The 26465-nt window shown below is 46.8% G+C and overlaps 11 protein-coding genes across 11 annotated transcripts; 7 read left to right on the forward strand and 4 right to left on the reverse strand.

Annotated features, from left to right (window-relative positions):
• Positions 1 to 321: 321 nt before the first annotated feature.
• On the forward strand, positions 322 to 1580 carry N7495_001090 (putative DnaJ domain protein Psi; the record flags this gene model as incomplete). Its single annotated transcript, XM_057203760.1, has 4 exons — positions 322 to 469; positions 548 to 662; positions 716 to 1223; positions 1284 to 1580. 4 exons carry the CDS (start codon positions 322 to 324, stop codon positions 1578 to 1580), a joined length of 1068 nt encoding a protein of 355 aa, XP_057067833.1.
• Positions 1581 to 3216: 1636 nt separating this feature from the next.
• On the reverse strand, positions 3217 to 4679 carry cwc2 (active spliceosome conformation promoter CWC2; the record flags this gene model as incomplete). The annotated part of the gene is made up of 3 exons (XM_057203761.1): positions 3217 to 3945; positions 3999 to 4052; positions 4107 to 4679. 3 exons carry the CDS (start codon positions 4677 to 4679, stop codon positions 3217 to 3219), a joined length of 1356 nt encoding a protein of 451 aa, XP_057067834.1.
• Positions 4680 to 5204: 525 nt separating this feature from the next.
• Positions 5205 to 6784, forward strand: N7495_001092 (uncharacterized protein; the record flags this gene model as incomplete). The annotated part of the gene is made up of 5 exons (XM_057203762.1): positions 5205 to 5257; positions 5547 to 5949; positions 6056 to 6179; positions 6223 to 6511; positions 6577 to 6784. 5 exons carry the CDS (start codon positions 5205 to 5207, stop codon positions 6782 to 6784), a joined length of 1077 nt encoding a protein of 358 aa, XP_057067835.1.
• A 147-nt stretch (positions 6785 to 6931) lies between these two features.
• cpa1 (carbamoyl-phosphate synthase (glutamine-hydrolyzing) CPA1) lies at positions 6932 to 8281 on the reverse strand (the record flags this gene model as incomplete). Its single annotated transcript, XM_057203763.1, has 1 exon — positions 6932 to 8281. The coding sequence occupies one exon, from the start codon at positions 8279 to 8281 to the stop codon at positions 6932 to 6934; it is 1350 nt and encodes a 449-aa protein (XP_057067836.1).
• Positions 8282 to 9433: 1152 nt separating this feature from the next.
• Positions 9434 to 10817, forward strand: N7495_001094 (putative C6 transcription factor; the record flags this gene model as incomplete). The annotated part of the gene is made up of 3 exons (XM_057203764.1): positions 9434 to 9614; positions 9772 to 10037; positions 10407 to 10817. The coding sequence occupies 3 exons, from the start codon at positions 9434 to 9436 to the stop codon at positions 10815 to 10817; spliced, it is 858 nt and encodes a 285-aa protein (XP_057067837.1).
• Positions 10818 to 11206: 389 nt separating this feature from the next.
• N7495_001095 (uncharacterized protein) lies at positions 11207 to 13077 on the reverse strand (the record flags this gene model as incomplete). Its single annotated transcript, XM_057203765.1, has 5 exons — positions 11207 to 12018; positions 12072 to 12474; positions 12576 to 12639; positions 12694 to 12836; positions 12907 to 13077. The coding sequence occupies 5 exons, from the start codon at positions 13075 to 13077 to the stop codon at positions 11207 to 11209; spliced, it is 1593 nt and encodes a 530-aa protein (XP_057067838.1).
• Positions 13078 to 13950: 873 nt separating this feature from the next.
• cpcC (putative protein kinase (Gcn2)) lies at positions 13951 to 19000 on the reverse strand (the record flags this gene model as incomplete). Its single annotated transcript, XM_057203766.1, has 7 exons — positions 13951 to 14258; positions 14321 to 14759; positions 14820 to 15244; positions 15302 to 16304; positions 16361 to 16690; positions 16749 to 18767; positions 18818 to 19000. 7 exons carry the CDS (start codon positions 18998 to 19000, stop codon positions 13951 to 13953), a joined length of 4707 nt encoding a protein of 1568 aa, XP_057067839.1.
• Positions 19001 to 19483: 483 nt separating this feature from the next.
• Positions 19484 to 21366, forward strand: N7495_001097 (uncharacterized protein; the record flags this gene model as incomplete). The annotated part of the gene is made up of 2 exons (XM_057203767.1): positions 19484 to 19541; positions 20111 to 21366. The coding sequence occupies 2 exons, from the start codon at positions 19484 to 19486 to the stop codon at positions 21364 to 21366; spliced, it is 1314 nt and encodes a 437-aa protein (XP_057067840.1).
• Positions 21367 to 22620: 1254 nt separating this feature from the next.
• On the forward strand, positions 22621 to 24882 carry N7495_001098 (sugar porter family MFS transporter; the record flags this gene model as incomplete). The annotated part of the gene is made up of 6 exons (XM_057203768.1): positions 22621 to 22951; positions 23005 to 23149; positions 23214 to 23379; positions 23482 to 23965; positions 24036 to 24073; positions 24145 to 24882. Coding segments are annotated over 6 exons (1902 nt in total), but the record flags the coding sequence as incomplete, so codon positions are not given.
• Positions 24883 to 25235: 353 nt separating this feature from the next.
• N7495_001099 (DUF167 domain-containing protein) lies at positions 25236 to 25743 on the forward strand (the record flags this gene model as incomplete). The annotated part of the gene is made up of 3 exons (XM_057203769.1): positions 25236 to 25448; positions 25535 to 25591; positions 25648 to 25743. The coding sequence occupies 3 exons, from the start codon at positions 25236 to 25238 to the stop codon at positions 25741 to 25743; spliced, it is 366 nt and encodes a 121-aa protein (XP_057067842.1).
• Positions 25744 to 25866: 123 nt separating this feature from the next.
• On the forward strand, positions 25867 to 26362 carry N7495_001100 (uncharacterized protein; the record flags this gene model as incomplete). The annotated part of the gene is made up of 2 exons (XM_057203770.1): positions 25867 to 25973; positions 26026 to 26362. The coding sequence occupies 2 exons, from the start codon at positions 25867 to 25869 to the stop codon at positions 26360 to 26362; spliced, it is 444 nt and encodes a 147-aa protein (XP_057067843.1).
• Between the last annotated feature and the right edge of the window lie 103 nt (positions 26363 to 26465).

The raw sequence follows: 26465 nt of genomic DNA on the forward strand, positions 1-26465 counted from the left end.
AGATACATTCCGGCTTTCAACAAAGTGGGCTCCTTCACTTGTATTACTTCTTCTCAATTCTTCTCTTCTTTTACATCTCTTTCACCAACTCACATCTTTTCTTTATATCTCGCTCTCCCGCGCACGTTTCGAATTTCTCATTGATCAGATCCCCAATTTTCAACATCTTGGCAGAACCTTCTGCGTCATTCGAGAACCATCCAACCTACTCTCTGAAATTCGTACAATCCATACTAGATCCTTGGGTTTTAATACTTGAAGCTTTCACATTCCGCGCAACTCATTGCTTACGTCAAAAACTCAATTCCGACTACATAAAACATGGTCGCAGAAACAAAGCTCTACGATGCTTTGAACATCAAGCCTGATGCTACTCAGGATGAGATCAAGAAAGCCTATCGCAAGGCCGCCTTGAAGTGGCATCCGGATAAGAACAAAAATGATCCCACTGCATCTGAACGGTTCAAAGGTATGTCTTGATCAACAATATCATGATCCCGACCCTTCCCCGCACCTCATGTTGACTCTTACTAACCCAAACTCCTAGATGTATCTCAAGCTTACGAAGTACTTTCCGATCCCGAGAAGCGAAAGGTTTATGACCAATACGGACTCGAATTCTTGCTCCGTGGTGGTTCTGCGCCACCCCCGGAAGTGGAGATGCCGGTGGTCCCCGGCCTGGTGGCATGCCCTTCAACTTTGCACACAGGTCTAGTGATCATGGTATGCCTGGTGGTGGTGCCAGAGCTTTCCACTTCTCTACCGGTCCTGGAGGAGGTGGCAGTGGTTTCCGATTTAGTAGTGCTGACGATATCTTTCGCGATTTCGCTAAAGCCGGTGGAAGTGGCCTGGGCGACGACCTAGGAGGCATCGGCGATGACTTCTTGAACGCCATGGGCGGTGGTGGCGGTGGTGGCGGTCGCGGTGGTCGCGGTGGTTGGCCTGGTCAGTTCCCACGAGGATCTTATAATAATCAAGCCGAGCCGACTGCTGTTGTTGAAAAGGATCTTCCTCTCACCCTGGAGGAGATTTTCACCGGTACCACGAAGAAGGTCAAGACTAAGAGCAAGGCATTTGACGGTACTGGAAAACGCAGTGTTCAGGAAATCACTCTTGAGGCTACTATTAAGCCTGGTCTCCGTGCGGGTTCCAAGCTGAAGTATAAAAACATTGGATCCCAAGAAGAAGGTGGTCGACAAGATGTTCATCTTGTCATTTCACAGGTGTGTTGACATTTCTTCCCATTAAACTATCTAAGCGATTGCTAACGATTAAATCTACAGATCGAGCATCCCACATTGAAGCGCATCGGCGACAACCTTGTCACGACCGTCGACCTTAGCTTGAAGGAGGCACTGACTGGGTGGGAACGCCATGTCAAAACAATTGACGGCAAAACTATCCGAGTCCAAAAGCCAGGTCCCACACAACCAAACTTTGAAGAACACTACCCTGGACTGGGCATGGTTATCTCAAAGAAACCGTCGGAACGCGGCGATCTCATTGTGCGTGTTAACATCAAGTTCCCTACCAGCTTGACTGCAGAGCAGAAGAAGCTCCTCAAGGAAGCCCTGCCGTAAAAAACTTTACCCATTCAGCATCAACTTTCTATTTGCATTTATTACTTATATTTATTATTATTTTTATTGGCGTTTGGGGGCCGGGGTGAGCGACCTTGGCGAATTCACGACAGGAACGAATTGATTCTTTGTTCCATATTTAAATGTTGAAGGAACATCCATTCGACAGATATCTCCCTTGGCTAGGCTCATAACACTGTCTAGCATACGAGATAATAAATTTAAAATGATTATTCAACACTAGATAGATGAAAATTCTATATATTCATGGATCTAGATTATCACCGCAGCCTTCCAGGTTGTATCCAAAGCATTAATTGCTTATTACTGCTCTGCGGCTGGCAATTGGCTTTCTTAGCACCCATTTTTATCCAAACTATACAGCTTTCGTAGTCTCTCCAATTAGCTAAAACCATGGGCTCAATAGCTCCAAGACCCAACTTCCGAGGACCATAAAGGCCCTGTGCATGATACTATTGGCGTGCCTTTCCATGTATTAACTGAGATCTCATAGCCACTCAACTCTAATTGCTCACTGACACTAGGAGAGCTCAGCTTTGGGAAGTGAACTGGTAGCATGGCAATATGATTTTGATATACGTAACGAACGACTCTGGCTAGATCGATGCAAGTGGAGGATCAAGCCTTCTGATGACACCCGAGTGACCTGCAATGGAATTGTCTCTTAGGAAAACTGTCATTTCAGTGATCTCATTGGAATCTTGGCGACGGGGTCCGTCGATGACTTCGTAGTTCTGGTTTCCACTGTAAGCCCGGGACTTCTTGTCGACTCGCCATATGTGACTGTTCACTCTCCAGCTTCTCAGAATAATTAACTTTCTGTATCTTATCGATATAGCTTTGTAAGGTTGCTTTTTTAGACTAGGAGCTCGTATCCTTGTACCCCTATCAAATAAGGATTGATTAGGCAATGAAGGGAAACCTCAACAAAGCAGATATATGATTTACCATCATTATGATTTGTTGCGAGTGAAAAATGCCCGGCTAGTACAGGCAACTAGCCGGATGATGCCTTTTTTTGACCAGATGCTGCTTACATGTTCGATGGTTGGAACTTGGCAGGCTATAAGTATCATTTTTCAGGACCCTTTTGGTGCTTCAATCAATTTACGCCGTAGTCTAAATTACTCTCCTGAGAATATGACTGGTCATCGTCGTGGAAGCTGAAGGTCTTGATAGGGTAGCCAATTATAGCTCCAGGTTTCGCCAAGGCGCTAATGGTTACCATTTTGCCGGTAACATCATCGGTCACGTGCTCTCGTACTCTACATAGGCCTAAGTGCGACATGACTCGCTTCTAGGAGATCTCGTGATCATTGGATTGATAATAACCCTTAAGTTATTCTAGCTGGAGGCCAGATAACTTCCAAGGTTTAATATGGGTGTTTTATAATGGGTTGATTGTATGTATGCAAGATGGTGCCAATAAGTAGTATCGTGAATAGTTAGAAAAAGTAGGTATCGAATATGCAAATCGTGACTCGTAATATCAATAAGGTTACTACTTCTTAGGATAGGTATGATGGATTATGGTGGTAAGGAAGTAATACATTTGTTTTTGAGAAAGTAGTGTTATATGCACACCTCTCTCGTCTTGAGTAAGCCATGCCCATGCTCACTCGCTATCGTCGGAGTAGTCGACGAGGCAGGTCTTCTGAGGCTTCGAGGGATCGCGCGGCTGGGGTTGAGAACCCGGAATTAATCCAATACTGCCCGCTGCGATCAGACGATCTCTGAGCACATTATTAGCGTCCTTTTGGGTATTGTATCTGTGCATGAATTCTCGTGAATAGGTCGAATTCTGAAAGTAGGGGGGCCAATGTGGGAGCCACTCTAACTCTGGCGGCCCAGCGGCCTGTGCAGGTGCGTTTGCAGGATGAATCGATTCCCCTTGTTCAGCCGCTGTGAGCTGACGAAGCTGACCTGGCTGACCTGGAGCCGATGCCGGGCCCTCCAACTGTCGTGTCTGGGCATGCCAAACGTTATCTGGAACTTCGTAGCCCTGCAATCCGTGGCTACCCTCAATCTTGCGTCGTCTCTTGGCTTCCGGGTCACGACCTTCAAGCTCAGCAATAAAGTCTGCAGGTAGGGCACGTCGAATTGCTTCCGCAGCCTGTTCCTCCAAGCGTTGTGCCTCGCGTTTCTGGGCAGCCGGATTCGGATCCTCTGTCGCCCAGCGTACGTTGAGTATCTCTTTATTAGCTAAGGACTGGCGCGACATTGCTTCTTTGGCGAATTGCGCGTTAACTTCGTTCATGTATGTAACGAAAGCTACACCCCGGCCTGTCAAAACACGGATACGCTCAACCTGACCCCATTCTGCAAAGTGGCGCGCCACAACTTCCTGTATTTCATCAGTTGATTTTCGCGGCCGAGTTTGATTTTAGATCTGCTCACCTCAATATCGTCTGTGACGTGGATTTTGCCAACGTAAAGTGTGCGGTTTTGTTTCTGGTAAGAATAATATTAGTGTGAATAGTTGCGCTCTGGGGAGAAGGAGAATACATTGAATGTTCCTACACCACCCATATCGGATCTGTAATCTTGGAACTTATCTCTGCCAAAGCAGTCCATAGTCGGGAGAGGCATGTCGTACGGGCCCGGGAGACGATGTAGGTATTCGCAATCAGAGCCTTTGGGGCAGGTGCCTCTGGCGAACCAAATGCAGAAAAAAGAGCTGGCGTTTTTATCTCCCATTGTATATCCGCTGTCTTCAGCGATGACGCACCGTCTTGGTGCTGGTGTGTTCACTCCAAAGTTGTCGCCCCGGTTGCCGCCTTCGAAGCGATTGTACCATAAGTTGTAGGTGGTGCCTGTCTGCTCGGGAGCGAGGGTCTTGATAAATTCTTGATCCACTTGCACGCGAGCTGGGGTCTTCTTTCGGCGAATTAACTTTGTCTTTTTCTTTTTCGGGGGCTCCTGCAGCTGTTGATCTGTTGGCGATCCGCCGCCTTGGACTGGTTGAAGCTGGAGCTGCTGTTCATCATCTTGCGACGCGCCGCCTTGAACTGGTTGACGCTGGAGCTGCTGCTCATCTGATTGGGTCGCATCGAGCACAGGCTCAGTGGATGTGGCCATGGCTGAGATATGAAAGGTGCGGAAGATAAAGATTGAGGGAATGTCAAACTTTTTTGAAAATCAAGGTCGAGTTTAGCTCGAAGTTGCGCGGCGAGATTCAATGTGATTACCTAAGTGGGTCTTGGCATGGATCACAAGTGACTGTCGAACAAGACTGACAATTATGATGGAAAATGTGATGAATGGAGATAAAAACTGAAGGAACGCTGAAGTGGAATTGAGAAAAAATGGGAATGAAAAAGGAACGAGGATGAAATAAAGAGAGAGGAGGAAATGAAAGATAAAAAGATGAGAGTAGATAATCCGCGCTAACCCCTTTGGGAAATGGTCAGAGCACAGACTTATTAACCATCTTCTGTCTTTTGATGGTTAACTACTCGTCCCATACACACAAGGGCTCGCAGAGTATCTGGTTCGGTTGAGCAGTAGAAGGATATCTTCTCTCGAAGCCGAAAAGAATAACCTATCAAACTAACAGAGAATTTCTAGTGATTCTGCAGGCGAGAAGCCTCCACAACAGGCAAAATGGTGAACATTACGGAAAAAATCAAAGAGTATGGTCCTTATTATGAACAATTGTGCGTATTTTATGAAAATTTACTTATGCTTATACCTCCAGGATCGAGGATGAGATGCGACGGACGCAGAGTAAGTCATACAAGCCCCAACTCGATCATTCACCCTACTAACATGCCCCGCAGAGAATAAGGCCACTGGTATGTTTCGTGATAGTGAGGATCATAAGAGAGAGAAAGAGAGATCTAATATTTCGAAGAATATCACTTGGGTCTACTGAAAGGGTGAGTATCCCTCCATCAAATGCTCTCTTTACATGCAAATCAAATACTCATACTAAACCTCTTCCAGAAAACTCGCCCGTCTACGAGCTCAACTACTCGAGCCAGTAGGTGGTGCAGGCTCCGGTGGCGGTGCCGGATTTGATGTTAGCAAGAGCGGTGATGCTCGCGTGGCGCTTGTTGGTTTCCCATCTGTCGGAAAGTCCACTTTCCTATCCAAGATCACCAAGACCAAGAGTGAAGCTGCATCTTACTCCTTCACCACACTTACTGCCATCCCCGGTGTGCTGGAGTATGGCGGTGCCGAGATCCAGATCTTGGATTTGCCCGGTATTATCGAGGGTGCATCCGAGGGCAAGGGTCGTGGACGACAGGTCATTTCGGCCGCTAAAACTAGTGACTTGATCCTGATGGTTCTGGATGCTACTAAGCGGGCTGAGCAGCGTGCGCTCCTCGAGGCAGAATTAGATTCTGTGGGTATTCGGTTGAACAAAGAACCACCGTATGTACTCGAAGGTTTCGACTCTTTAGATATGTGGGTGGACTAACCATGTTAGAAACATCTACTTGAAAATCAAGAAGGCTGGTGGTTTGAAGATCACCTTCGCGACACCACCTAAGATCCTGGATGAGAAGATCATCTTCAACGTTCTACGTGACTACAAGATCCTCAACGGTGAGGTCTTGGTGCGAGATGAATATGGTATGTTTGAATATGCGTTTTCATCGAAACACCCACTAAATAGGACCTCGGGACAGCCACAATCGACGACTTCATCGATGTTATTATGAAGGATCACCGCAAATATATCCGCTGGTAAATTCGACAGCTTATGTTCTATCGAGAGTTAGTACTAACATCGTTGGTAGCTTGTACGTTTACAACAAGATCGACAGCGTTAGTCTTGAGTTCCTTGACCAGCTTGCCCGTGAGCCACACACAGCCGTCATGAGCTGTGAGCTCGATCTCGGTGTACAGCAAGTTGTTGAGCGAATCTGGAAGGAGTTGAGGCTCATGCGTTTATACACCAAGCGGTACGTCCCTTGTCTTGGTGAATTCCACCATATGATCTCTTTATCTAACATTACGAAAACTATAGCAAGGGAGTCGATCCCGATTTCAGTGAGGCGCTGATTGTGCGTCAAGATTCCAGTATTGAGGACGTGTGTGACCAAATCCATCGCACACTCAAGGAAACGTTCAAGTATGCCCTAGTATGGGGTGCCAGTGCACGACATGTGCCGCAGCGCGTGGGATTGGCGCATATGGTTGCAGATGAAGATGTGGTATCGATAGTTGCCAAATAAGCCTATCTACTGGATTGAGAATGAATGAAAAGTGAACTTGATAATTCTTTGAAATTGATATCGAGAATAAAGATGTAAGAGATATGAAATGCTTCAACTCGACGGTCTTTCCTGACCAATAGCCCAAACTCCTGACAAGTAAATTATTTATGCGGCAGTAGCAGCGGCAGCAAGGATATTTTGCATGCCGATAGTGGGCTGGACACCCACACGCTCCTTGGCCAATAGGTCCACGAGTAGCTGATTAGGGCGGCTGTCACGCTGAGGGTACAGACCGGCCTGGCTGGTCTTGTACTTCAGGACACTGTCAATGTAGATATCGAAGAGGTAAGAGGAATCCAGGGGACCTCCCTTAGCCTCGGGGTGGAACTGGGTGCTGAAGATAGGGCGAGACTTGTGGATCATGCCCTCGTTGCTTTGGTCGTTCAGGTTAACGAAGTAGGGCTTCCAGTCCGAGGGCAAGGTTGAGGCATCGACAGCGTATCCGTGGTTCTGGCTAGTGATGTGGCAGCGACCAGTGCTCAGGTCCAGAGCGGGGATGTTGTGAGCCCGGTTTCCGTACTTGAGTTTGATAGTGGTGGCACCGCTAGCCAAAGCCAGAAGCTGGTGTCCCAGACAGATACCGAAGATGGGGACTTGGGAAGTCTCCATAAGACGCTTCAGGTGGTAGACGGTGTCCTGGCAGTGAGTTGGGTCACCGGGGCCGTTAGAGATAAACACACCATCAAAGTGGTGGGCGACCTTGTGGATGGGGAAATCGAAGGGGAAGACGGTGACACTGGCACCGCGGCCAACCAAGCTCCGCAGGATATTCTCCTTCACACCGCAATCAATGACGGCGACGTGGCACTGGGGGTCGGCAGCGCTGACGTGGAAAGGTTGCTTGGTGCTGACCTGGCGCACCAGGTGAATCTGCTCCGGGTCGGTGAAAGCCTCGTCTTCGTTGGCATCGTACTCCTCACCAACAGTGATTTTGGCAAGGGAGGAACCGCGCTCACGCAGGAAGGTGACAATGGCACGAGTGTCCACGCCGGAGATTGCAGGAACTCCCTCACGAGCGCACCACTCACCCAAGCTCTCCACTGCCGTCCAGTGGCTGTATTGCTCTGCAACATCAGCAACGACGACACCGGCGGCCTGCAGGTTGGGGGACTCGAAGTACTTGAGCAGGCCATTGCTGTCCTTCTCGGCGGAGGGAACACCGTAGTTGCCAATCAAAGGCTGGGTGAAGACCAGGATCTGGCCACGGTATGAGGGGTCGGTCAGAGACTCGGGGTATCCAACAAGAGAGGTGGTGAAAACGGCCTCGCCGGAGATGTTGGAACGAGCACCAAATGACTTTCCGGTGAACATGGGACCGTCACGAATGGTGAAGGTAGCAGGCTCAAGAGCAGCACGCTGACGCACGGTAGCCATGAAGCGAGACTGAGAAGACTGCTTCATGGAGGCAAAGGCCGAGGCCCGGGTGGGCATGGCCTTGACAAGGTTCATGAACATTTTGAAGGGGTGGTTGTAAATGGGATTGTAGAGTTGTAAAGGAATTGAACGTTATAGTATGTCAATTCAGTTAATGGAAGCTTTCCAAAGGTGATCTAGAAGTGAGTTTAGTGGTCAGTTTCGATTAGACAAGACCTATAGTATGACATACCCGAGATGTAGTCCTATAGAATAAATTAGCATTGAGTCATGGGATTGAAGGAGGTGGAATGTACCTGGGAGGTGAAGATTGAGGGTGCCAAACACATAAGCGCGACTGTCAAATAAGCAGTCAAGGAAAGAAAAAAGGTAAAGGGATCTAACGGGACATGGGTAAGTGGAGAAGATGTATCGGAGAAGAAGAGAAGAAGAAGAGAAAATGAGGTTTTCAAGGTTGAGTCAGTGCGTGCACGTGCCCTCACCGTATATTGTGGCCAATTGGAGAGATAAGCCGACATCGGTGGAGATATTATTGGTCAATTTCTATCTACTGAGTCCATACGCTTATCTGCGCTACTAAAACGGATTAATAGATTAACCTACTTCGTATTAGTACACTTAACCACGGGTTTACTATTTATCTCTTACTAACTAGAATTGTATAATTGGTATCTTCATTATGTCCTTACTTTCATCCTCTTCTTGGTGGCAACATAAGAAAAGAAGGTTTACGGAGTACATGCAGATTTGCCTCACCGGGCCGGTTGCATCTAGTCAGGGTTACCTATCCTACCTCAACCTTGTATTTAAATATCACTAAATTAGTTTACAGATTAAATACATAAATAATAGCTAAAAGTACTGAACATCTCGTATCCCGTGACCTCGTGAGTAAGCTTGGATCTATGTTATCACCGAAATGACTCTGTAGTCCCCACAACATCGCCGGTGAACTTCGACATTGACAAATCCTTGGCGTCATTGTCACTTTACGTGATGAGAGATCTTATTTAAAGAGGATCGCACAGGATGTTGAAGTATAATCGTAGACCTGTGTTTCGTACTACAATGTATACTCGATGTGACCACGGAATTTCCATCCAAGTTGAATGGGAATATTTGATTAAATAGCCAGATATTCCAATTTTGAGGACCTCTAATTCAGTGCTATCCTTTTCAATATTTCTTTGCGTTAGGAAATTTCCAGTTTGAAAAAAGAGCAACTTCCCAGAAATGGTGATGCACGTCTACTCTCCACCATGCTCTACTATCACTCCACGCGTCATTGTCTGTATCTCATGCCACACACGCAAGCGCAAAGCTTCAGATGACCAGCCCTGCGGCAGATACGTCCAGGCTGGACTTGACTGCCAATACTGCTCCTTATCACCGAAGGGACGTGCCCGACCAGATAGTAAACATCACGCCAATATATGGATGCTAGATGATTAGAACAGAGTCCAAGATGGTTGGACTAACAGAAAAATCGACCCTACCATAATTGCAGACCCCAGGTCAATGATCTGCACCTCCCAAGCCGGCTGCATTCGTGCGCAAGATTGGACTCTGAGTTGACCTAGCCCATGCGCCGCGACTGCAGCTATTTGCATGGAATGTCGGTCAACGGCCTGGCTTCGTGTCTGAGTCGGCCGCGGCATCAGCATCGGCGCTTATTACACAGATCGTCTCGCTAGAAGAAACGAGGCGACTTGCCTCCATATTCTTTGAAAAAGTCGATCCATGCTACAAATTCTTCCGCCGGGATTCAATACTAGCTCCTATCTACCAGAACTGGTCCAAAGAAGCCATTAACCCTGCAGAACAGCTTCATGACGCGGTGTTTTATTCTTGCGGCGAGACATTTTTTGCGGATCTATAATTTGTTGAAGCTGCGCACGTCATCATCCTCGGACAGAGTGTTTTAGGCGCCAAGAACCCTTCTATTGACACGGTCACGGGTTGGGTACTTTGTGCGGCGTATCTGAGTATGAGAGCTTCGCCAAACGCTGCCTGGATGGCTAGCTATATTTTCATGCATCTAATTGAGCAGTACGCCCCCATATTGAACCTCTTAATCAAAGAACTACAAGTCTCATATCTACGAATTTCAAGAAAGTCAGGGCGGAAATGTGACTATGCCAGTCCATTGTATGGCCCAGACATCCGTCGATATTTATTCGGAACACTTTGATATCAGTTGTCCTAGGGTGGATCTCGAGCAATTCCCCACAGTGCCTTAATCAACGTACCGACTGCAGGGATTGAATCATTTCCCGAGCCAGACTTTTTGAACCTTCTCCCTCTTTCTGAAAGTCTTGACCCAACAGGGCCATCACAACAAGATCTCCCTCAATTAGAACAAACACTAACATCCGCCTTGGACCTAATATTCCACGAGTCATCCCTGATTCTAGTTCAGTGCAACTTGATGCTATGCATCTTCCGCCGCGTCCGCACCCTCAATGCACATGCACTACTATCCAGCCGACTTCCACACCGTGTATTGTCCCTGGCAGATTGTGGTCTTTGCGCCGCTCGCGTCATGGTCGCATCCGCCTGTCCCTTGCAGCAGACTGCCAATGCCCCTTCCAGGTGGTCTATACTTATTGTCAATTGACAATTGATAATCGCGCTACACTAGACTTCCTTCTAGCTGCGATGCAAACTCTTGAAGTCCTCACCGTTTATGATACGACGGTAGCAGAAAATGGCATCCATGTCTGATGTAAAAAGGAGTCGTCATGGCTTGGGGACTTGGTGACTGATATGTCTAGCTTGCAGAACTGTGACCTGGATCAATTCCTTTAAACGGACGTGCCGTGGCAATTGCCGGATATGGGGATTTGAGCTCCTTTGGATACAAAATGGATGAATTATGAATATCGATATGAGACAACTGCATCTGCAGCAAAATTCTATTAACTTCTATTGAGAAGTTGCCCCCCAAACGCCTAGTATAATGATGATTATTATTTTCAATGCCATCTAGTAAGATTGAAATAGATACTAATCCTCCTTCTTGTCGTGGCTCTCTTTGGAACTTCTGGATTTATCCTCCCTGATACCAGATGACCATGCCACACGCAAAAGACGCCAAAGAACCCACAAGAAACCGAGAGTAATAGCAGCACATGTTGCCAGCTCGATATTACGCGCTTGGAAGATACTATTGCCACCTTTCAGCTGTAGAACGGGCACTTCAAGCTCCTCAACAAGTTTATCAGAACTAGGATGTAGCTGATAGAACATGGTACGAGGGCCAAAGAGCCCATCCCAACCTAGATTGGTCCGGTCGAACGGGTTAACTCCCATTTTGGTACCATCATCCATAGTGCAAGCCCAGAACACCACTGGCCAAGGCACATTGGCAGTTTGGTACCCAGATTCTGATGGGGGGAGGTATCGCAGGTGAAGGGGGATGGTGGCGGTCCAGTTAGATACTGCGGGGCTGCTTTCCAAAGCGGGGGCTGCTAGTTCAAAGAGCCAGTTCGAGCCCCAGCGCTGCACAACCCAGTCTGGTGCTTCGAGGTCTGTTTCGCCTGAGAAGCTGTGTAATGCTGCGAGGTTGTGCAATTCTCGGAATAGCGGGTCTGTTGTACCGAGTTGGTACTGGTCGCCGAAGATGGAGGATGGGAGGGTTAGGTATGTGTGTAGCGCACATTTTGTGCCATCTGGTGCTGGTGGTCTCTCCAGTGCGGAAGAAGGTAATGATATTGACATTGTTGGATGAAGGCCAGTTGGGTGATTGAAAGAGACGGTGTAGCTGGCTGTAGCAGGGAGAGCATGATGCCGTGAAGGGAACGAGAACATAGTCGGTTCTATAGATGATTAGCTTGGTTGGTCTTGCTACAGTCAATGTAGTGATACATACTTAATGTCTTGTCCGATCCAACAACAGCTAGGAGTCCGCCCATCTTGACATCCTCCGGAGCAGCGGCATCCTTCTCTGCTGTCAGAAGCCCAAATTCGATCTTATCCGCGCTAGAGACTGGCTTCTGAATATCCTCAGTCCAGCCACCACTTGGGGGACTGGCCCAGAGTCCTGTTACTGTCACAGTGGATGAAATGCTATTGTAGTCAATGTCGACAGCATCGGCACTGAGTAGGGAATTGCTATTTTCATGGCACTCGGCGCTACCAGTCTTCAGCTGGCGACATGCAGTATTCTGAATGAACGAAACTAGAGCTTGGAGAGAAGGGAGTCTTGACCAATACTGGAGTGAGGCCGAGGCCGCGAATCTCGTAGATAAGGCCGGTGGCGTGATAAAGGAATCCTATATTGTAGACATGCATTGGTTAGTGATAGTTCAATTGAAGTTTAGTATAGTAAAAATAGGAAATTTTAACAGAATTGATGATGTATGGAGCTTTTTACCTCTGGTTTGGAGCAGTTCACCTTCTCCCCAAATATGGTGTGTAGCACTGAACATAGTGCCTCCCTTAGACTGGTCAATTTCACCTCGAGCATCATTCACATCCTTATTTCAACTCACGACGACAGATCTTTTTTCAAGGGAGTGTAGTGCACATGCAGGCCAGGTGAGACCCTGCTTGCGAAAGGTGCGATAGCAATATAGGGCCGTTCTGTGGCCCAGCGGAGATGGAGCTCATGGGACTGCTTTAGGACATCACGGAGCTATAGATCAAGCCAAAGAACAATTAGCTGGCTAAAATAACTCGGTTGAAGAGGACCCAAATCGTCTCACCTCCTCCGGAAGGTCCTCTAGCCCAAATGTAATACGGTTTTCACGGGCGGCGTCCAGGTCGCGAATCACAAGGTTCTTTGATGTGAGGACAACCTGGTCCTGCTCAAATGGAGCATTGGGGGCTTGGAAATAGGTGATTCTTCGTTTCATCGTAGATCTGGTAACTGGCATGTGAAGGACAAGGTGGTAAACAAGAAGGTTGGGTTTCTCCAAGTTTGAGGGGTTTCTCCGCATTCCCAAATTGGGTTTAGCGTATATATCTAGCGGGATATCATTGCTATCTGATATTCAAACATTTTAAGAGTTTTACTTGATAATTGCTCAGAGTATGGTGGTGCAGGAAATAATGCTCTTTAGAACAAAATATTGATATTTATCAGTCCTCATCCTCCTCATTTCAGTCCAATGACCGACCTATGGACAATGACGACTATCCTCAACAAGTTACCCTGTTCTGGTTTCTCGGCGCCTTCCTCGTATTTAACTCTGAGCCATTTGATTCGTTTGAGTAATGCTCGGAATCCATCTGCTGCTGGCTAATCTCCTTCTTGAGGAACATGCGCAGGTCTGCTGTCAAATATTTTGCCCTCAGGGAGCTCGACAAGATGTTAGAGTGTGAGGAAGACTTAAAGAGTCCAAGGGAAACAGACAAGCACGAGGAAAGAATATAAAAGATCAAGATCAGAGAGAGGGAGCGAATTGGGTGAATAACATAACATAGATGGGCTTAAATACCTACCTAGTTAGGTATAGCAATCTCTAAGACCTCGGAACCTCGGGAAGTGTGGACGTACACATGGGCATGGATCCCCATGAATAGGTTATATCCTTTAATGCTCGATAATCGTTATCATTGACCATAATTCATAGCGGGGTATCAATATATCAGTATGAGAGGAGATGTTATAGAAGATACATGGTTTTCGATGCCAACAGGACAAACAACCTTGATATCAGACAACCTCCCATGTCATTTTGATGCAAAAACCAAACAAATAGAAAAAAACGGACGGAAAGCACAACTGCTCTTTTATTCATTGAGTTTCATTTGTCGGATGGGCCGAGGTCATAATAAACACAAGATCCAGTACGGTAGTTGTAGATGAAGGCATTGGTGTAGGTTTGTGTGGTATCGCTCGAGCGAGCCTCGGATGCAAAATCTGTGAGCAGGTCATACAGCTGACTGACATACTTGCGTTCATTAAGAGGTGCATTCTGGATGACAGTACGCCAGCTCTCGGGGTCAGAGAGTCTAGTTTCTCGGATAGCATCTAGGACCTCGTCACGAGTGTCAATCGCAGCGACAGGACCGTGACGAGCATGTTCGGCGACTTCGTGTGAACGTAGAAGAGCTAAAATACGTAGCTTAGCTTTGGATGGAAGAGTACCGGATCAAAAGTTTGAAAAAACGTACCTGATTCGACGATGTTTCGTCGGTTTGTCTTCTTATTTCGATGATGTGGGACAAGGATGCGGACATCGTTGACCTTGTCTTGGGACTGTAGAATATCTTGTTGGCCGGGTTGTCGGGATTGGCGCGGGTCAAACGTGCCCTCGCGATGGTGGCGGGCTTGCACTTCAGACCGAAGCCATGGGATAAGCTCTGAGCTGCGAATATCAAACTCCTCTTTGCGGGCCACATTCCGCACTTTGTAGCCTCGCTCCTTGCTATCTTGCTTTGCAATCACGATCCAACGGTGGTTGTGATATTTGTACTTGATCAAGAGTTCTTCGAGAGACATGGTGTCCACTGAAAGCTCAGCACTGATTGAGTTCGCCCAAAGATCTTCGACGATCCTCACTCCTATTGTGCGTAGAACTGTTGCATCAAAACTGGCGACGAGAACATCACACTGTGATTCTGGTCAGTATACAGCGAAAGAAATAATGCAAAATCAGAAGAATAAACATACTCTGCGGGTTGACCAGTACGCCTCGGCACCTGTCTCGGAGTCTCTTTGTGAATTTTTAGACTTCAAATATTCGGCCATGGACGAGCCGAGTCGATCCGAGCTCAAGTTGAACCCGACTGCGTGTGCTTGTGGTCGACTGGACAAGACCTTTGGTGAGAATTCCTGGATTAACCCGTCATATCGCCCACCTGCTGCAAATACGTCACGTTGCTTGCTATCGAAAACACACTGGAACAGCAAGCTACCTCGGTAGAACTTCTCCTGTAAACTGCTTAGAGGGTTGATGTAAACTTTCCGCTTCACACCGAAGCTTTGCAGGTAGGTCATGAGCATATTCAAGCGAGCAAATATCGGTGGGATCCGCTCTGCCTGTTCTGTACCTTCCATTATTACTTGTAACCTGCGTTGAGTCTCCTTGATGTTGTCTAAGCATTTAAGGTTAGCATTCATTAGGCTAGATGATTAATAAAAAGAAAGTGTACCTCTGAAATCAAATCGACTAAGATCATCCAAAGCTGTCGAGGCAACACCGATTGCAGGTGACCGAAGCTCACTGCGAATCTTCTGCATCGTCCATTTGCCAATATTCAACTTGCTGAGGACATCCTTCACTAGTGGAATTTGGGAAGAATTAATACGACAGAACTCCATGATGAGTTGCAGGAGATCGGAATGATTGACCAGGAAACACATCGGAGAGGCTTGGAGAGGTGGGAACTCTTCGATAATCTCATCAAGCACCTTGATAACTTCCGCTTCCTTGAGCGCCAAGTCTAAAGTGTTGTATGATACAATGTCAAAATCAACCTCACGATGGGTCCGAGGCTCACTGCCATGAGTAGACTCTCTGTAGACTGTTCCGAACGCAAAGGTCTTTTCTAGAGAAGGATCTTGACGGGGAATGGCTCGCGCATTCGGAACAGTAAGGTCAAATGGCAGCTGGAGGAGGTTTCCAGAAACATCCAACAGACGCACAGCGCCACCAGAGTAGTGATGAGATCTGGGGAAAAGCATTTGTCTCGATGATTCCACAGCGCCATGTCGTCGGAATATTGAGGACAATTTCTCTCTCACTAGGCCCTGAATGAGGAGCTCATTGGCTGCCGGTGCACCACGAGAGTCCATATCCCAAGCGATATCCTCAAACTTTTTTGGGGACTGGGAGAAAATTGCAGAAAGAATTTTCTTGTAGTCAGGGGAATCAGGGTCAGATAGCAGGTGCACAATAGCTCGTCTAAATGTCTCCTCTTCAATTTGGAGCGGAATCTTGCCACTGGAAAGAAGCTCAGTAGCTGTTGGACGTTCACTTGGAGTGTGATTTAAGAGGGATTCGATGATCTGGCCTTGAACAGCTTTTTCGGACTGTTGGAAAGTGTCAGGGAGAGTAGGGTTGGGCTCCCTGATGGCTCGCAGAGTTTGATCTCGCTCCATACCTGTCGGTAGTGGGTAGCACATCTCGAAGAAAATAACGCCAAGAGAAAACATCTGAATTGTATTAGTCTACATGGAAAAGGGTGATGGTCTTGGTGATGGAATCTTACATCGACTTTCTCATTATATTGCACCGCGAATCCCGACTTCATCTCTGGTGCAACATAATATGTTGTCCCGAGACTACGAGTGAAGTTGCCTTCCAGGTCTGCTGCGGCGGAAGAACGTACTGCTGTCGAGAAATGCCCACTAGTAGCAAGGCCAAAATCACCGATACGAGGGTTGTTCGCAACATCGATGAAAATATTATCTGGTTTCAGGTCCCGGTGAATGATACCATGGCTGTGAATATGACTTAACCCATCGAGAATCTGGCGAAACAGGCGCCATGAACGATCAATATCATCACACAGTCCGTTTTTGATCAAGTCCCGCAGTGTCTTGAAATTAAAGGAAGTTAGTATCACGACGCCAGGAGGAGCCACCTTTTACACTTACATGCTTCTCGCAGTACTCCATTTGGATATACAGTGTAGTCAAGACAGGCCTACTATTGGAGCTGGATCTTGCTCGACTAAGTTCGTCGTCTGCTCCACTGCCGGATCCCCACGTGTCAGGGGTTTCATTATGGCCTTCATTTGAGATCACTTCACCCTCATCATCGCTATCAGAAGCAGCAAATTCAATTTTCGGGTACCCGCTGGAACTAATGAAATCGAGACCTCCCGTGCTGAACCCATGGTGACTAAGTGTGTCACTTTCTGAGGAAGAAATAGCATCATCATTGATGGAAGTGAAATCTTCCTCAATCCAGGCAGTATAGTACCGGACAACATACGGATTGTTTAATCGAGACAACAGCATGATTTCTGAGAGGGTATCTTTTAGGGCCGCAGCGGAAGCCTGAGATATTTTCTTGACGGCGTAGAAGCGGCCATCGAGCTTATTTCTAGCCTTGACAACTTGACCAAAACCACCACGTCCTAGCTGGCCGGCCTCATCAAAATCTTGATGATATCTCGAGAACACCGCTGCCCCAAACGAATCCAGTCTCGGTCGTCTCGCTATGGACACCGAAATTGACGCCCTTTCGCGCATAGTCAATGGCGTATCCACGCGAAAGAACTCAGATGGCTGAAGTTGAAACGCGGTCGGGCGTTTTCTCGGGTCAGGGCGGAAGAACTCTCCAAGCAAGTCTTGCAACGGTGGGGAGACACCCAGAGTCACCATTAATTGGTTTGCCGAAGTGTATCGAAGCAAGACATCTTTCCCGAATGCCATCTGCAACATGACCACACCAAGGTTCCATACATCGGTCTTTAGGGTTTGAGAAGCGTTGTCTTCAGTCAGCTCTGGAGGATGCCATAGCGGCGACTTGGATGAAGTCAAAGAACGGCTTCCTCCTGGAAAGCCTGGCAGTGACCCTTCCACACTAGATTCCAATTTCACTATAGTCTCTCCGGAAATTGTCCTGCACAACATTATTTGCCCACAGTGGATGTTACCATGAACAAATCCACTGCGATGGTAAAATTCCAAGGCCTCAAGAAGTTGGATCATCCAGCTTCGGAGTGTATCCACCGCAATGGTGCCTATAATATCAAGAAGCTCCGAGAGAGATCCCTTGTTTGCAAATTCCATGAGTGTGAATACCTCCCAGGTGTTTTCAGGTGATGGAGAATGGCTGATAGGACGAGCTATCTTGAAACCCACAAATTCGAGTAAGTTGGGATGTCGAAGCCGCTTGAGGCCCTCCAACTTATCTTCACTCGATCTCATTTCACCTCGAAATGGGAGAGAGTCTGAATTACTCTCATTCAGGCAGATTTCTTTGAGAAGGAGCTGTGGAACATCCCGTTCCTCGAAGATGAGAGGCCTCACGGTGTAGGTCTTCTTGCCCTGTTTTGTTTGCAGCAGCGTTTTCCCATGAACAGCACGAAATACAAGCAGCTGCTCATCTTGACCCTTAACTGTCAGGGGCAGATCGAAAGAAACTACACCAGGGGTATTTTCAATGCCATCGGAAGCACTCATCGAATCCGCCCCACCTCGACTTTTACGCCTCATGTTGCGGGCTTTGCGCTGTCGTGCTCTGTCCTCGAGTTGTTTCTCTATAACACGATCTTCGGCCGCCTTTGCAGCATCCATTTTGCGCTGTTCTTCTTGCTTTTCAAGTTCAGCCCTCTGATTGGCAGCAGCCTTTTGTTCCATTCGTTCCTCTTCGAGGCTAGGGAGATCTTTGTCCTGCTCTCGTGCTTGGGCAACTACTTCAAGGATATCTTGAATAGCTAATGCCAATTCAAAGATCATCTCAGCCCCGAGAAGTGACTTCGGTTTTGTCCGAATGATTTCCTGGATTTGAGAGCTGGCGCCTTCCCGAAAATCTCCTAGGTTTCCGAGCGAAAGATTTGGAAGGGTTTTAGGGTATGTTGTAGGAAGCTCTACTAGGAGCTCGAGGTGAACGTCTGGGGCTGAGGAAGCTCGAAGGTTAAGCTTGAAGCTCACATCGGAAGATTGCTACGAAATAGATCAGCCCCGCCAATGAACAGATCCTCGGAGATACTTACATGCCATGCTGACTTGCGATGCTCAACCTCTTCAAAGTCATCGCCATAGATTGAGCGTAAAGCTTCCACCTCAGTCAGATGGATTTCGCGGTAATTGGTTGTAGCTATATTGGATGTCACAGAGCTGTCAGAGAAGTTTTGCTGTTTCTGACGAAGATTTTTCTTCTTGTGTTTGGCAGGCATCGCGAGGGAGCGCGGCGAAGTCGCCCTACATCCAGGTTTGGTTACACAGCATAAAGAAAAGAATGTATTGGTGCAGTAAAGGTAAGAGAGCAGATTGAGGGGATTCTTTTTTCGCAGACAGGCGGTAAGACCTCAGTTGTTATCGTTATCGTTATCGCTATCAAGGAGTGGGATAGGATGATGCCCAAGTAGTAGTTCAGTCAAGAGAACGCATAAAATTTGAGACATTAATTAATTTCTTTTCCGACCATTGATTTTCAATGTCATATATCCCTCAATGAGCAGAATTGATAGGAGGTGATGGAGCAGCATAATGCCCAACAGTGGGTACAGTCTTGGCTGCTGTTCAATCCAAATGCTATGGCCTAATGCAATGGCAAATGCAGTTACCCGTGACCAGGCTTCAGATATCGATGACACGGAGTAGTAAGATTCCAACCAGGGTAAGTATAGGTGCATATCCCCAATGGTACCACTCTGGCCATGAGACCAGCAGACAGCACCATCGACAAATGCAACTGCACTATTAGCAAAGATCAAGGTATAGGCCAAGGATTTGACATTCCCCAGAAATGCTGCGCATAAATTGCAAGGCCATGAAGATGTCCCGGACCTTATAGATAGTCAGTAACATTGATATCAAAACTAACAAAAAGGGTTCCGAAGGCAATAGTAGCTGTGCTAAGAACGGAAACAGCCTAGCTTTTGAAGATAGTGTTAGGTGTGGTAGTTATTTGTTTATCACGGAGTTATATATTAGGTGATGGAGGTGGAAAAGCTGAAAGATGGGAGAAAAGGTAGAGGACCGAAGACTGTGAACAAGAGGAGGTTGACAAGGGTTCAATTAATATAATTTATCAGGGAAACGTTGTCCTTGAAAGGCTTTCTAGTGAGAACGTGCTAGAAGTAGACCGGGATATCCCAGTTGGGACAGATCGGCTTATCGATAAGCACCCGCCTTTCCCCTTGACGCGTTTGTGCGGAGTAAACAATTCACCTTTTCAAAAGACTCGCCTATCATGCTAGACTGGATGAAAAACGAGGCTGATGGTTTGTTACACTCCCCTCTATTGAAGCCAACATTTCTCACATAACTAGACACCTCCAAAGTGTTGGAACCCCCCGAGACTCCGGCCCCAGTGTTCGCCCTACGCGCCTTCAAGTCCGTCTTATTCGGAACGCCTGCCGATGAGGAGAGTGGAAAAAGCGCGTCTCAGTCAAATAAAGCATCCCAACCATCCGGCAAAATCAATACATTTCCCATTCCAATCAAGAAACAGGAGCCTGTGAAAACAGAGCCGGATCAGATGAATCTCTCCGGTTCGCCATCGAAGAGCATTCTTGTAACCCCCGGTACAACCTCCCACCGACGCAAGACTGTTTCTTTTGGCGAAAGTGTTGTGGATAACGAGGGGAAGCGTGAAGACTTCTCGAGCAACCTGGTGAAGACGCCCCCAAATGCATCGGGCAATATTACCGCCCAATGGACTTCCTTGTCATCGGATGGCAAGCCACAGAGCAAACTCACGCAAACACTCATGGCTGCTCGTGATAACGCGTTGAAGAACTCCGAATCAGACGCAAACCCCGTCGCATCGGCTCAGTTGGAAGCAAACATCGAGGACGACACCTTGAATCTGAGTAATCCGCGGTCAGAGTCCGGACAGTATTGGAAGACCGAATACGAGAATTATCGGCTACGGACCAACCAGGAGATCAAGAAACTGATTCAGTATCGATCAGTAGCTAAGAACTTTGCACGCAAAAAGGATTCTGAAGCCTCGCGGTTGGCAGGAAAGCTTAAGGAAGAGGAGAAAAAAGTGGCAGATTTGGAGCGACAAGTGGCAGATTTGAAACGACAAGCGATACGTCCGGCATCTACCAATTCTGGGGATCTTGAAAAGGATAACGAGACCCTCAAGCAGGAGAACGACGCACTGCGGCAGGAGAAAGACACAATTAAGCAAGAAAATCACACGCTCAAGCAGACCATGGCACGAGTTAAGCAAGAAATGTCTCGATACGATGGCCGGCGCAAGGAAAAAGAGAACAAGTTGAAACAAAGGGAAGTAAAACTAGAGGAAAGGATCCAAGATTACCGAGAGCGCTTGAAGATCTCCACCCAAGAACATCGACAGTCAGAGGAAGCTCTACGGAAGAACTTTGATGACGAACGCCACCGCATGCAAAATCGACTCGATCTACTGAAGGACATGCTGAAGGAGAATGCTCCTGTAACGGATCGAGTGCCTATACTACGACCTCAACAACGACATTCCTTCAGCCCCCGCAAGGAGTACAAAGAGTACTCTGATAAAGAGTACAAAGACTACAAGGGCTCACGATTGTTTGGCCTTGTTGAATAGCCTGTTGGATTTTGACTACCGTTCGAAGCACAAAAGACTCGTTGTAGATACCCTTTCACCCGTTTTTCTAGCCAAGTTGTTAATTATAGCGCTATCTTTCTACTTGAATTGCTCACCACAGTATTATAGTACAATCAGTAACTGCACTTTCAACTAGTTACTCTTGTATTTGTTAGTGGTAATGTGGACTATTTTCACTGCCAAGATAGAGTATAAACTCGGGACAATCTTCATCTGTACCCCAATTCTGAACTAATGTTAATGCCCTCTTATGCTTAATTTGCTTGTATAGCATCTTTAGAGCTCTAAGTTCCATCCCTTTCGTTCCTCTCTATCTTTGTGACTATACTTGTTTCTTCTTCTGTCGCTCATTATATCAACCGATTCAACATGATCCGATTACAAGATACTAAACCCGGGATCTGATACCCGTTGATCTGGATTGATCTAGGCTATAGGCTCATATGAAAACCTTTCCAAGTACAGTTCATCGTACTTTGAGACTCAGTCATTCCAAGGTTCTATATGCTTCTCTACATTGGGTACCTTTGTACACAGTATCTAGGTATAGGGACTTTGGATGACCACATTAGCCCTGTACAACCCCTGAAGCCAAAGATAGTACTATATAGCCTTTCAAACTTCAAATATTGAATGTTAGCATGGGTTTTCGAGGGTATAGTACAACGTCATCTGGCTGGCAGTGCTTCTACATTACTGAATGTGTTATAAAACGAAGCTCTCTCTTCTTACGAGCTGGTAACAATAAGTCATATCCTAAGCTTAGACTCTTTATCAATAGATTACCATCTGCACCCATCAGGTTCGAGATAATACGCATAAGGCTGTAGTCTAGACCATTCACTGTTCACATCATCATTGAGCATACGATCTAAACGTATGATAATTTGAATTGAGAATCAATTGAGTTTGAAATTTAAGTATGGTTGTTTTTAAGTAATCCCTTTTTCCTCTTCATCAGTGAATGTTTTTCTTATTGTTTTCTCTTCCCACCCTCTCCCTCTTCCCTCTCTTTCTCCTTCCTCTTCTCTCTGCACCACCTCTTTTTCCAACAATTTTTCCCAATACAATTTGTTTCCCATAGATCCCACAGCTTATACTGGTGTCAAAATGACACCATCTGTACTCTCTGGCGATTTTGCGGGGTGAGTATCAAGGTTCTTCCCTCTTCCCTCTACACAACATACTGACCACCACTTTCTCTTACAGCATGAACCATAATGTCTCTGGAAGGTACTTTTTCTTTTAACACCATGGTTGGAAGTGAGTCTAATCATAAGCAGAATTGAAAACCCCCTCGAAGGTCTCTCTCGAGACCAGCTTATCCAGGAAGTTGAGCGCTTCGCAGGCGACAGCGGCCTTGTCGATCTGCTCCCCCTTCTCCACAAGGGAGCTGTAGCTGCTCAGAGTCCCAATGAGATTGACACTCTTGAGCTTTTAGATTCGAGGGACCGTGCCATTCTCCATGAGGAGGTTACCCACCGCTGGAAGCAGCCCTGGGCCCTATACTATACTATCATCCTGAACTCAATTGCCGCTGCTATTCAGGGCTGGGATCAGACTGGTAAGCATGATGATCAATACATCATAATTACCGGAGACTAATAATTATGGAAGGATCAAACGGTGCTAATCTGACTTTCGATGTGGTTTTCGGTATTCCTAACAATCCTCCAGCTTGCCCTGACCAGGCAACCTGCACCCGCAACCAGTGGATCATGGGATTTATCAACTCGTGCCCTTACATCACCATCTGTCTTTTGTAATTATATCCATCCTCCGCTGCTTCCTACCAGTTTCCATCTTACATTTTTTCCTTATTACAGTGCTGGATGGTTATCGGACCCGTTGAACGATTACCTCGGTCGAAAGGGCACCATCTTCTTGGCCGCTCTATTCAGTCTTATTGCTCCCATCGGTTCCGCATTCACTCAGCACTGGGGACAGCTCGTCGCAGCTCGCATCCTACTTGGAATTGGAATGGGATTAAAAGTTTGTAGCAGCAACCCTATCATGCCTCAAACATGGAGAGCATTGGCGACGATATATCCCAGGTGTTATTATGGAATCAGGTAGTGTTACCGTGATTTTAAGGAAGTGACTGTTCCAGTCTATAGTGCTGAGAATGCTCCCACCAACATTCGAGGAGGTCTAGTTATGTCGTGGCAGGTGTGGACCGCCTTTGGTATCTTCATGGGCACATGTGCAAACTTAACTGTCGCCAATACTGGAGATATTGCCTGGCGTTTGCAGCTTGGTTCGGCTTTTATCCCTGCAGTCCCTCTGGTTTTTGGTATCTGGGCTTGCCCTGAGTCTCCGCGTTGGCTAATTAAGAAGGGAAGACACATCAAGGCATATAAGTCTCTCCTCCGTCTCCGCAATAGCCCGCTTCAAGCTGCCCGTGACCTTTTCATGATTCATATTCAATTGGAAGAGGAGAAGACTATTCTGGTAGCATCTGGATTTGCAAAGACCAACAACATGTTTGTGCGCTTCGGGGAGCTCTTTACTGTGCCCCGCCTTCGTCGTGCTACTCAGGCATCTGCTGTTGCAATGATCTCTCAGCAGATCTGTGGAAGTAAATTCTTCACCAGATCCCCGCATTCGATTGAACTGTGGAGATATACTAACTTATGCACTTTTTCTAGTCAACATTATCGCCTTTTACTCTTCAACCATCTTCCAGGTAGATTACAAGACTGCCATACTTTCAATGGCGTCGATCTTTACTTTTCTCTCGGCTAATTTTTATATTAGATGGCTGGTGCAAATAACATCGGAGCTCTGCTTGCATCATTTGGCTTTGGATTTATCAATTTCATCTTCGCTTGGCCTGCAGTTTGGACCATTGATACCTTTGGTAGACGCGGCCTGATGCTTTTCACTTTCCCACAGATGTGCTGGAGCCTTCTTGCCGCTGGGTTCTGTTTCTGGATTCCGAAGAGTAGTAGCGCTCATTTAGCTCTCGTGGCCTTTTTCATCTACATCTTCGACGCATTTTACTCTCCCGGAGCTGGTCCAATTCCGTTCACCTACAGTGCTGAAGTCTTTCCCATCAGTCACCGTGAGATTGGTATGGCATGGGCAGTGGCTACCAACAATTCCTGGGCTTCCGTCCTTTCGTTCACATTCCCATACATGCTGCGAGCCCTCACTCCTCAGGGTGCATTTGCATTCTATGCTTTCCTGAACATGGTGGCACTGGCGCTGATCTTCTTATTTATGCCTGAGACCAAGCAGCGATCGCTTGAGGAGCTGGGCTTTGTCTTTGGTTTGTCCACTCGAACCCACGCGCATTATCAATTGACCAAGGTGCTTCCGTGGTGGTTTAAGCGATATGTCCTCATGCAGAAGGGAACGATGTGCCCCGAGCTGTGGAACGCAGCCAACGACACCAACATTGCTGCTCCTCGCACTGCTACTGAAGTTGTTTGTGAGAAGGAAAAAGATGTCGTTCTGTCTGCTCCCCAGCATGCAGAGGACGTTTCTCACTAGGTTGGTGTTTTGTTGATTAGCGACTGGCTTTCATGGATGGATCGGTTCTCTTTATTTGATCAAGATAGAGGCTTCAGCCGACGCAGTCTACCATGAAAGCGATATTCATATATGACGTATGCTTTTGGGAAGCAATATGCAATCATATGTTAATTAGTTCATGAGCTCAGAGCTCCGAAGCTCCGAAGCTCAAAATTCTCTTTTATGGCTACAATTGATTCCCATCAATTATTGGAATTCTCCCTTAAGTTTAATTGTAAAAGTAGATTATGTGGATGAGTAGATATATCAACTAGTGCCTTCCCGAGGTCACCGATCCCGCCATCAACAACAACCTGTGGACTAAACACAGAATGAGTCCATCTATGCTCCGCTTGGTGGCTAGCAAATCTCAAAACTCACTGCGATACAACCTCCATGTTGCCTGCTCTGTGAAACCAAATGTGTCTGCCAACCGGGTGGGTGTAACCGTTGAGGGATCTGATAGAGCCAACCTCTCCGTGGCAGTGTCGGCAGTTCCTCGAGACGGAGCATCTAATCGAGCTGTCATGCAAATGATTGCAGAGGTGTGTTTGAATATTGTTCTTCTCTATAATTAATATCATTTCTCGGCATAGAACCTACCAATTTCCCATAATAACAAATTTACTAGGTTCTAAAGGTTCCCAAGTCCAGTGTTGAAGTGTTGCGTGGTGCGAAATCTCGAGAGGTAAGAACATTCAGATTTCTGTTTTTTACTTCTTTCCTGAATACTCATGGTTCTAGAAAGTATTGTGTATTGCAGACGTGGATATTGGGGACAGCGAAGAGGCCTTTCTACAGCAAACAACTCAAAGATTAATCGATGCTTCCAGGAAGTAGATTTGATTTTAGGTAAGGAAGTCCCGTGACATAAAATCCCACTTTTTTGCTTCATTCTTCATCAACTTCTTCCTTTACCCACATTCCAGAATAATGACAGATATAAAGCTGCAAAAATCAGAGATGGCTTCTTCACCTGAAGCTTTGAAACGAAAAGCTGAAGCTCCCATCCCCAAAGTGGTTCAATTCACCTCGCGTAATCCACCCTGGACCTACCTTAAGCTTCAGTTGTAGGCATCAAGCTCCAGACATTCTTAACCCTGATCGCTAACAAACCTATAGGATTCCTCAGCCAGATGGCACATCCCCACAGCCCATTGATTCCCTCTCCGCCCGCACTTATCTTTCATCCGCTCTGTCGCAATTTCTCGGGCTCACAGGTACAGCCATTCCAATAGACATCCTGCAAATTGAGCACAGAGCTGCATCTGGAACAAAAGGCTCAAAATATGATGGTGTCTGGATTCGTATCCCTCGAGATGATGCAGCCGCAGTTGTTGCTGCCCTTAGCTCGTGGATTAGCAGCGGCCCAATCAATGTAGCCTGGAGAGTTTGTGCCAAGAGCAATTATTTAGGTGCATTGGTGGCCGGGTCTGGTAATGAGCTATTTTCTCCTTGATTCATGGACAAAAATATCTAATTCTACACGCCGCACATGCTTAATAAGCTCTGTATGGGGTACATACCCAGAAATGATGGGCATCGCCTTGGTCCATTCTGCT

The sequence above is a fragment of the Penicillium taxi genome (assembly GCF_028828555.1).
Source record: "Penicillium taxi strain IBT 34144 chromosome Unknown utg000001l_segment0_segment0, whole genome shotgun sequence".
NCBI classification, from domain to species: domain Eukaryota; kingdom Fungi; phylum Ascomycota; class Eurotiomycetes; order Eurotiales; family Aspergillaceae; genus Penicillium; species Penicillium taxi.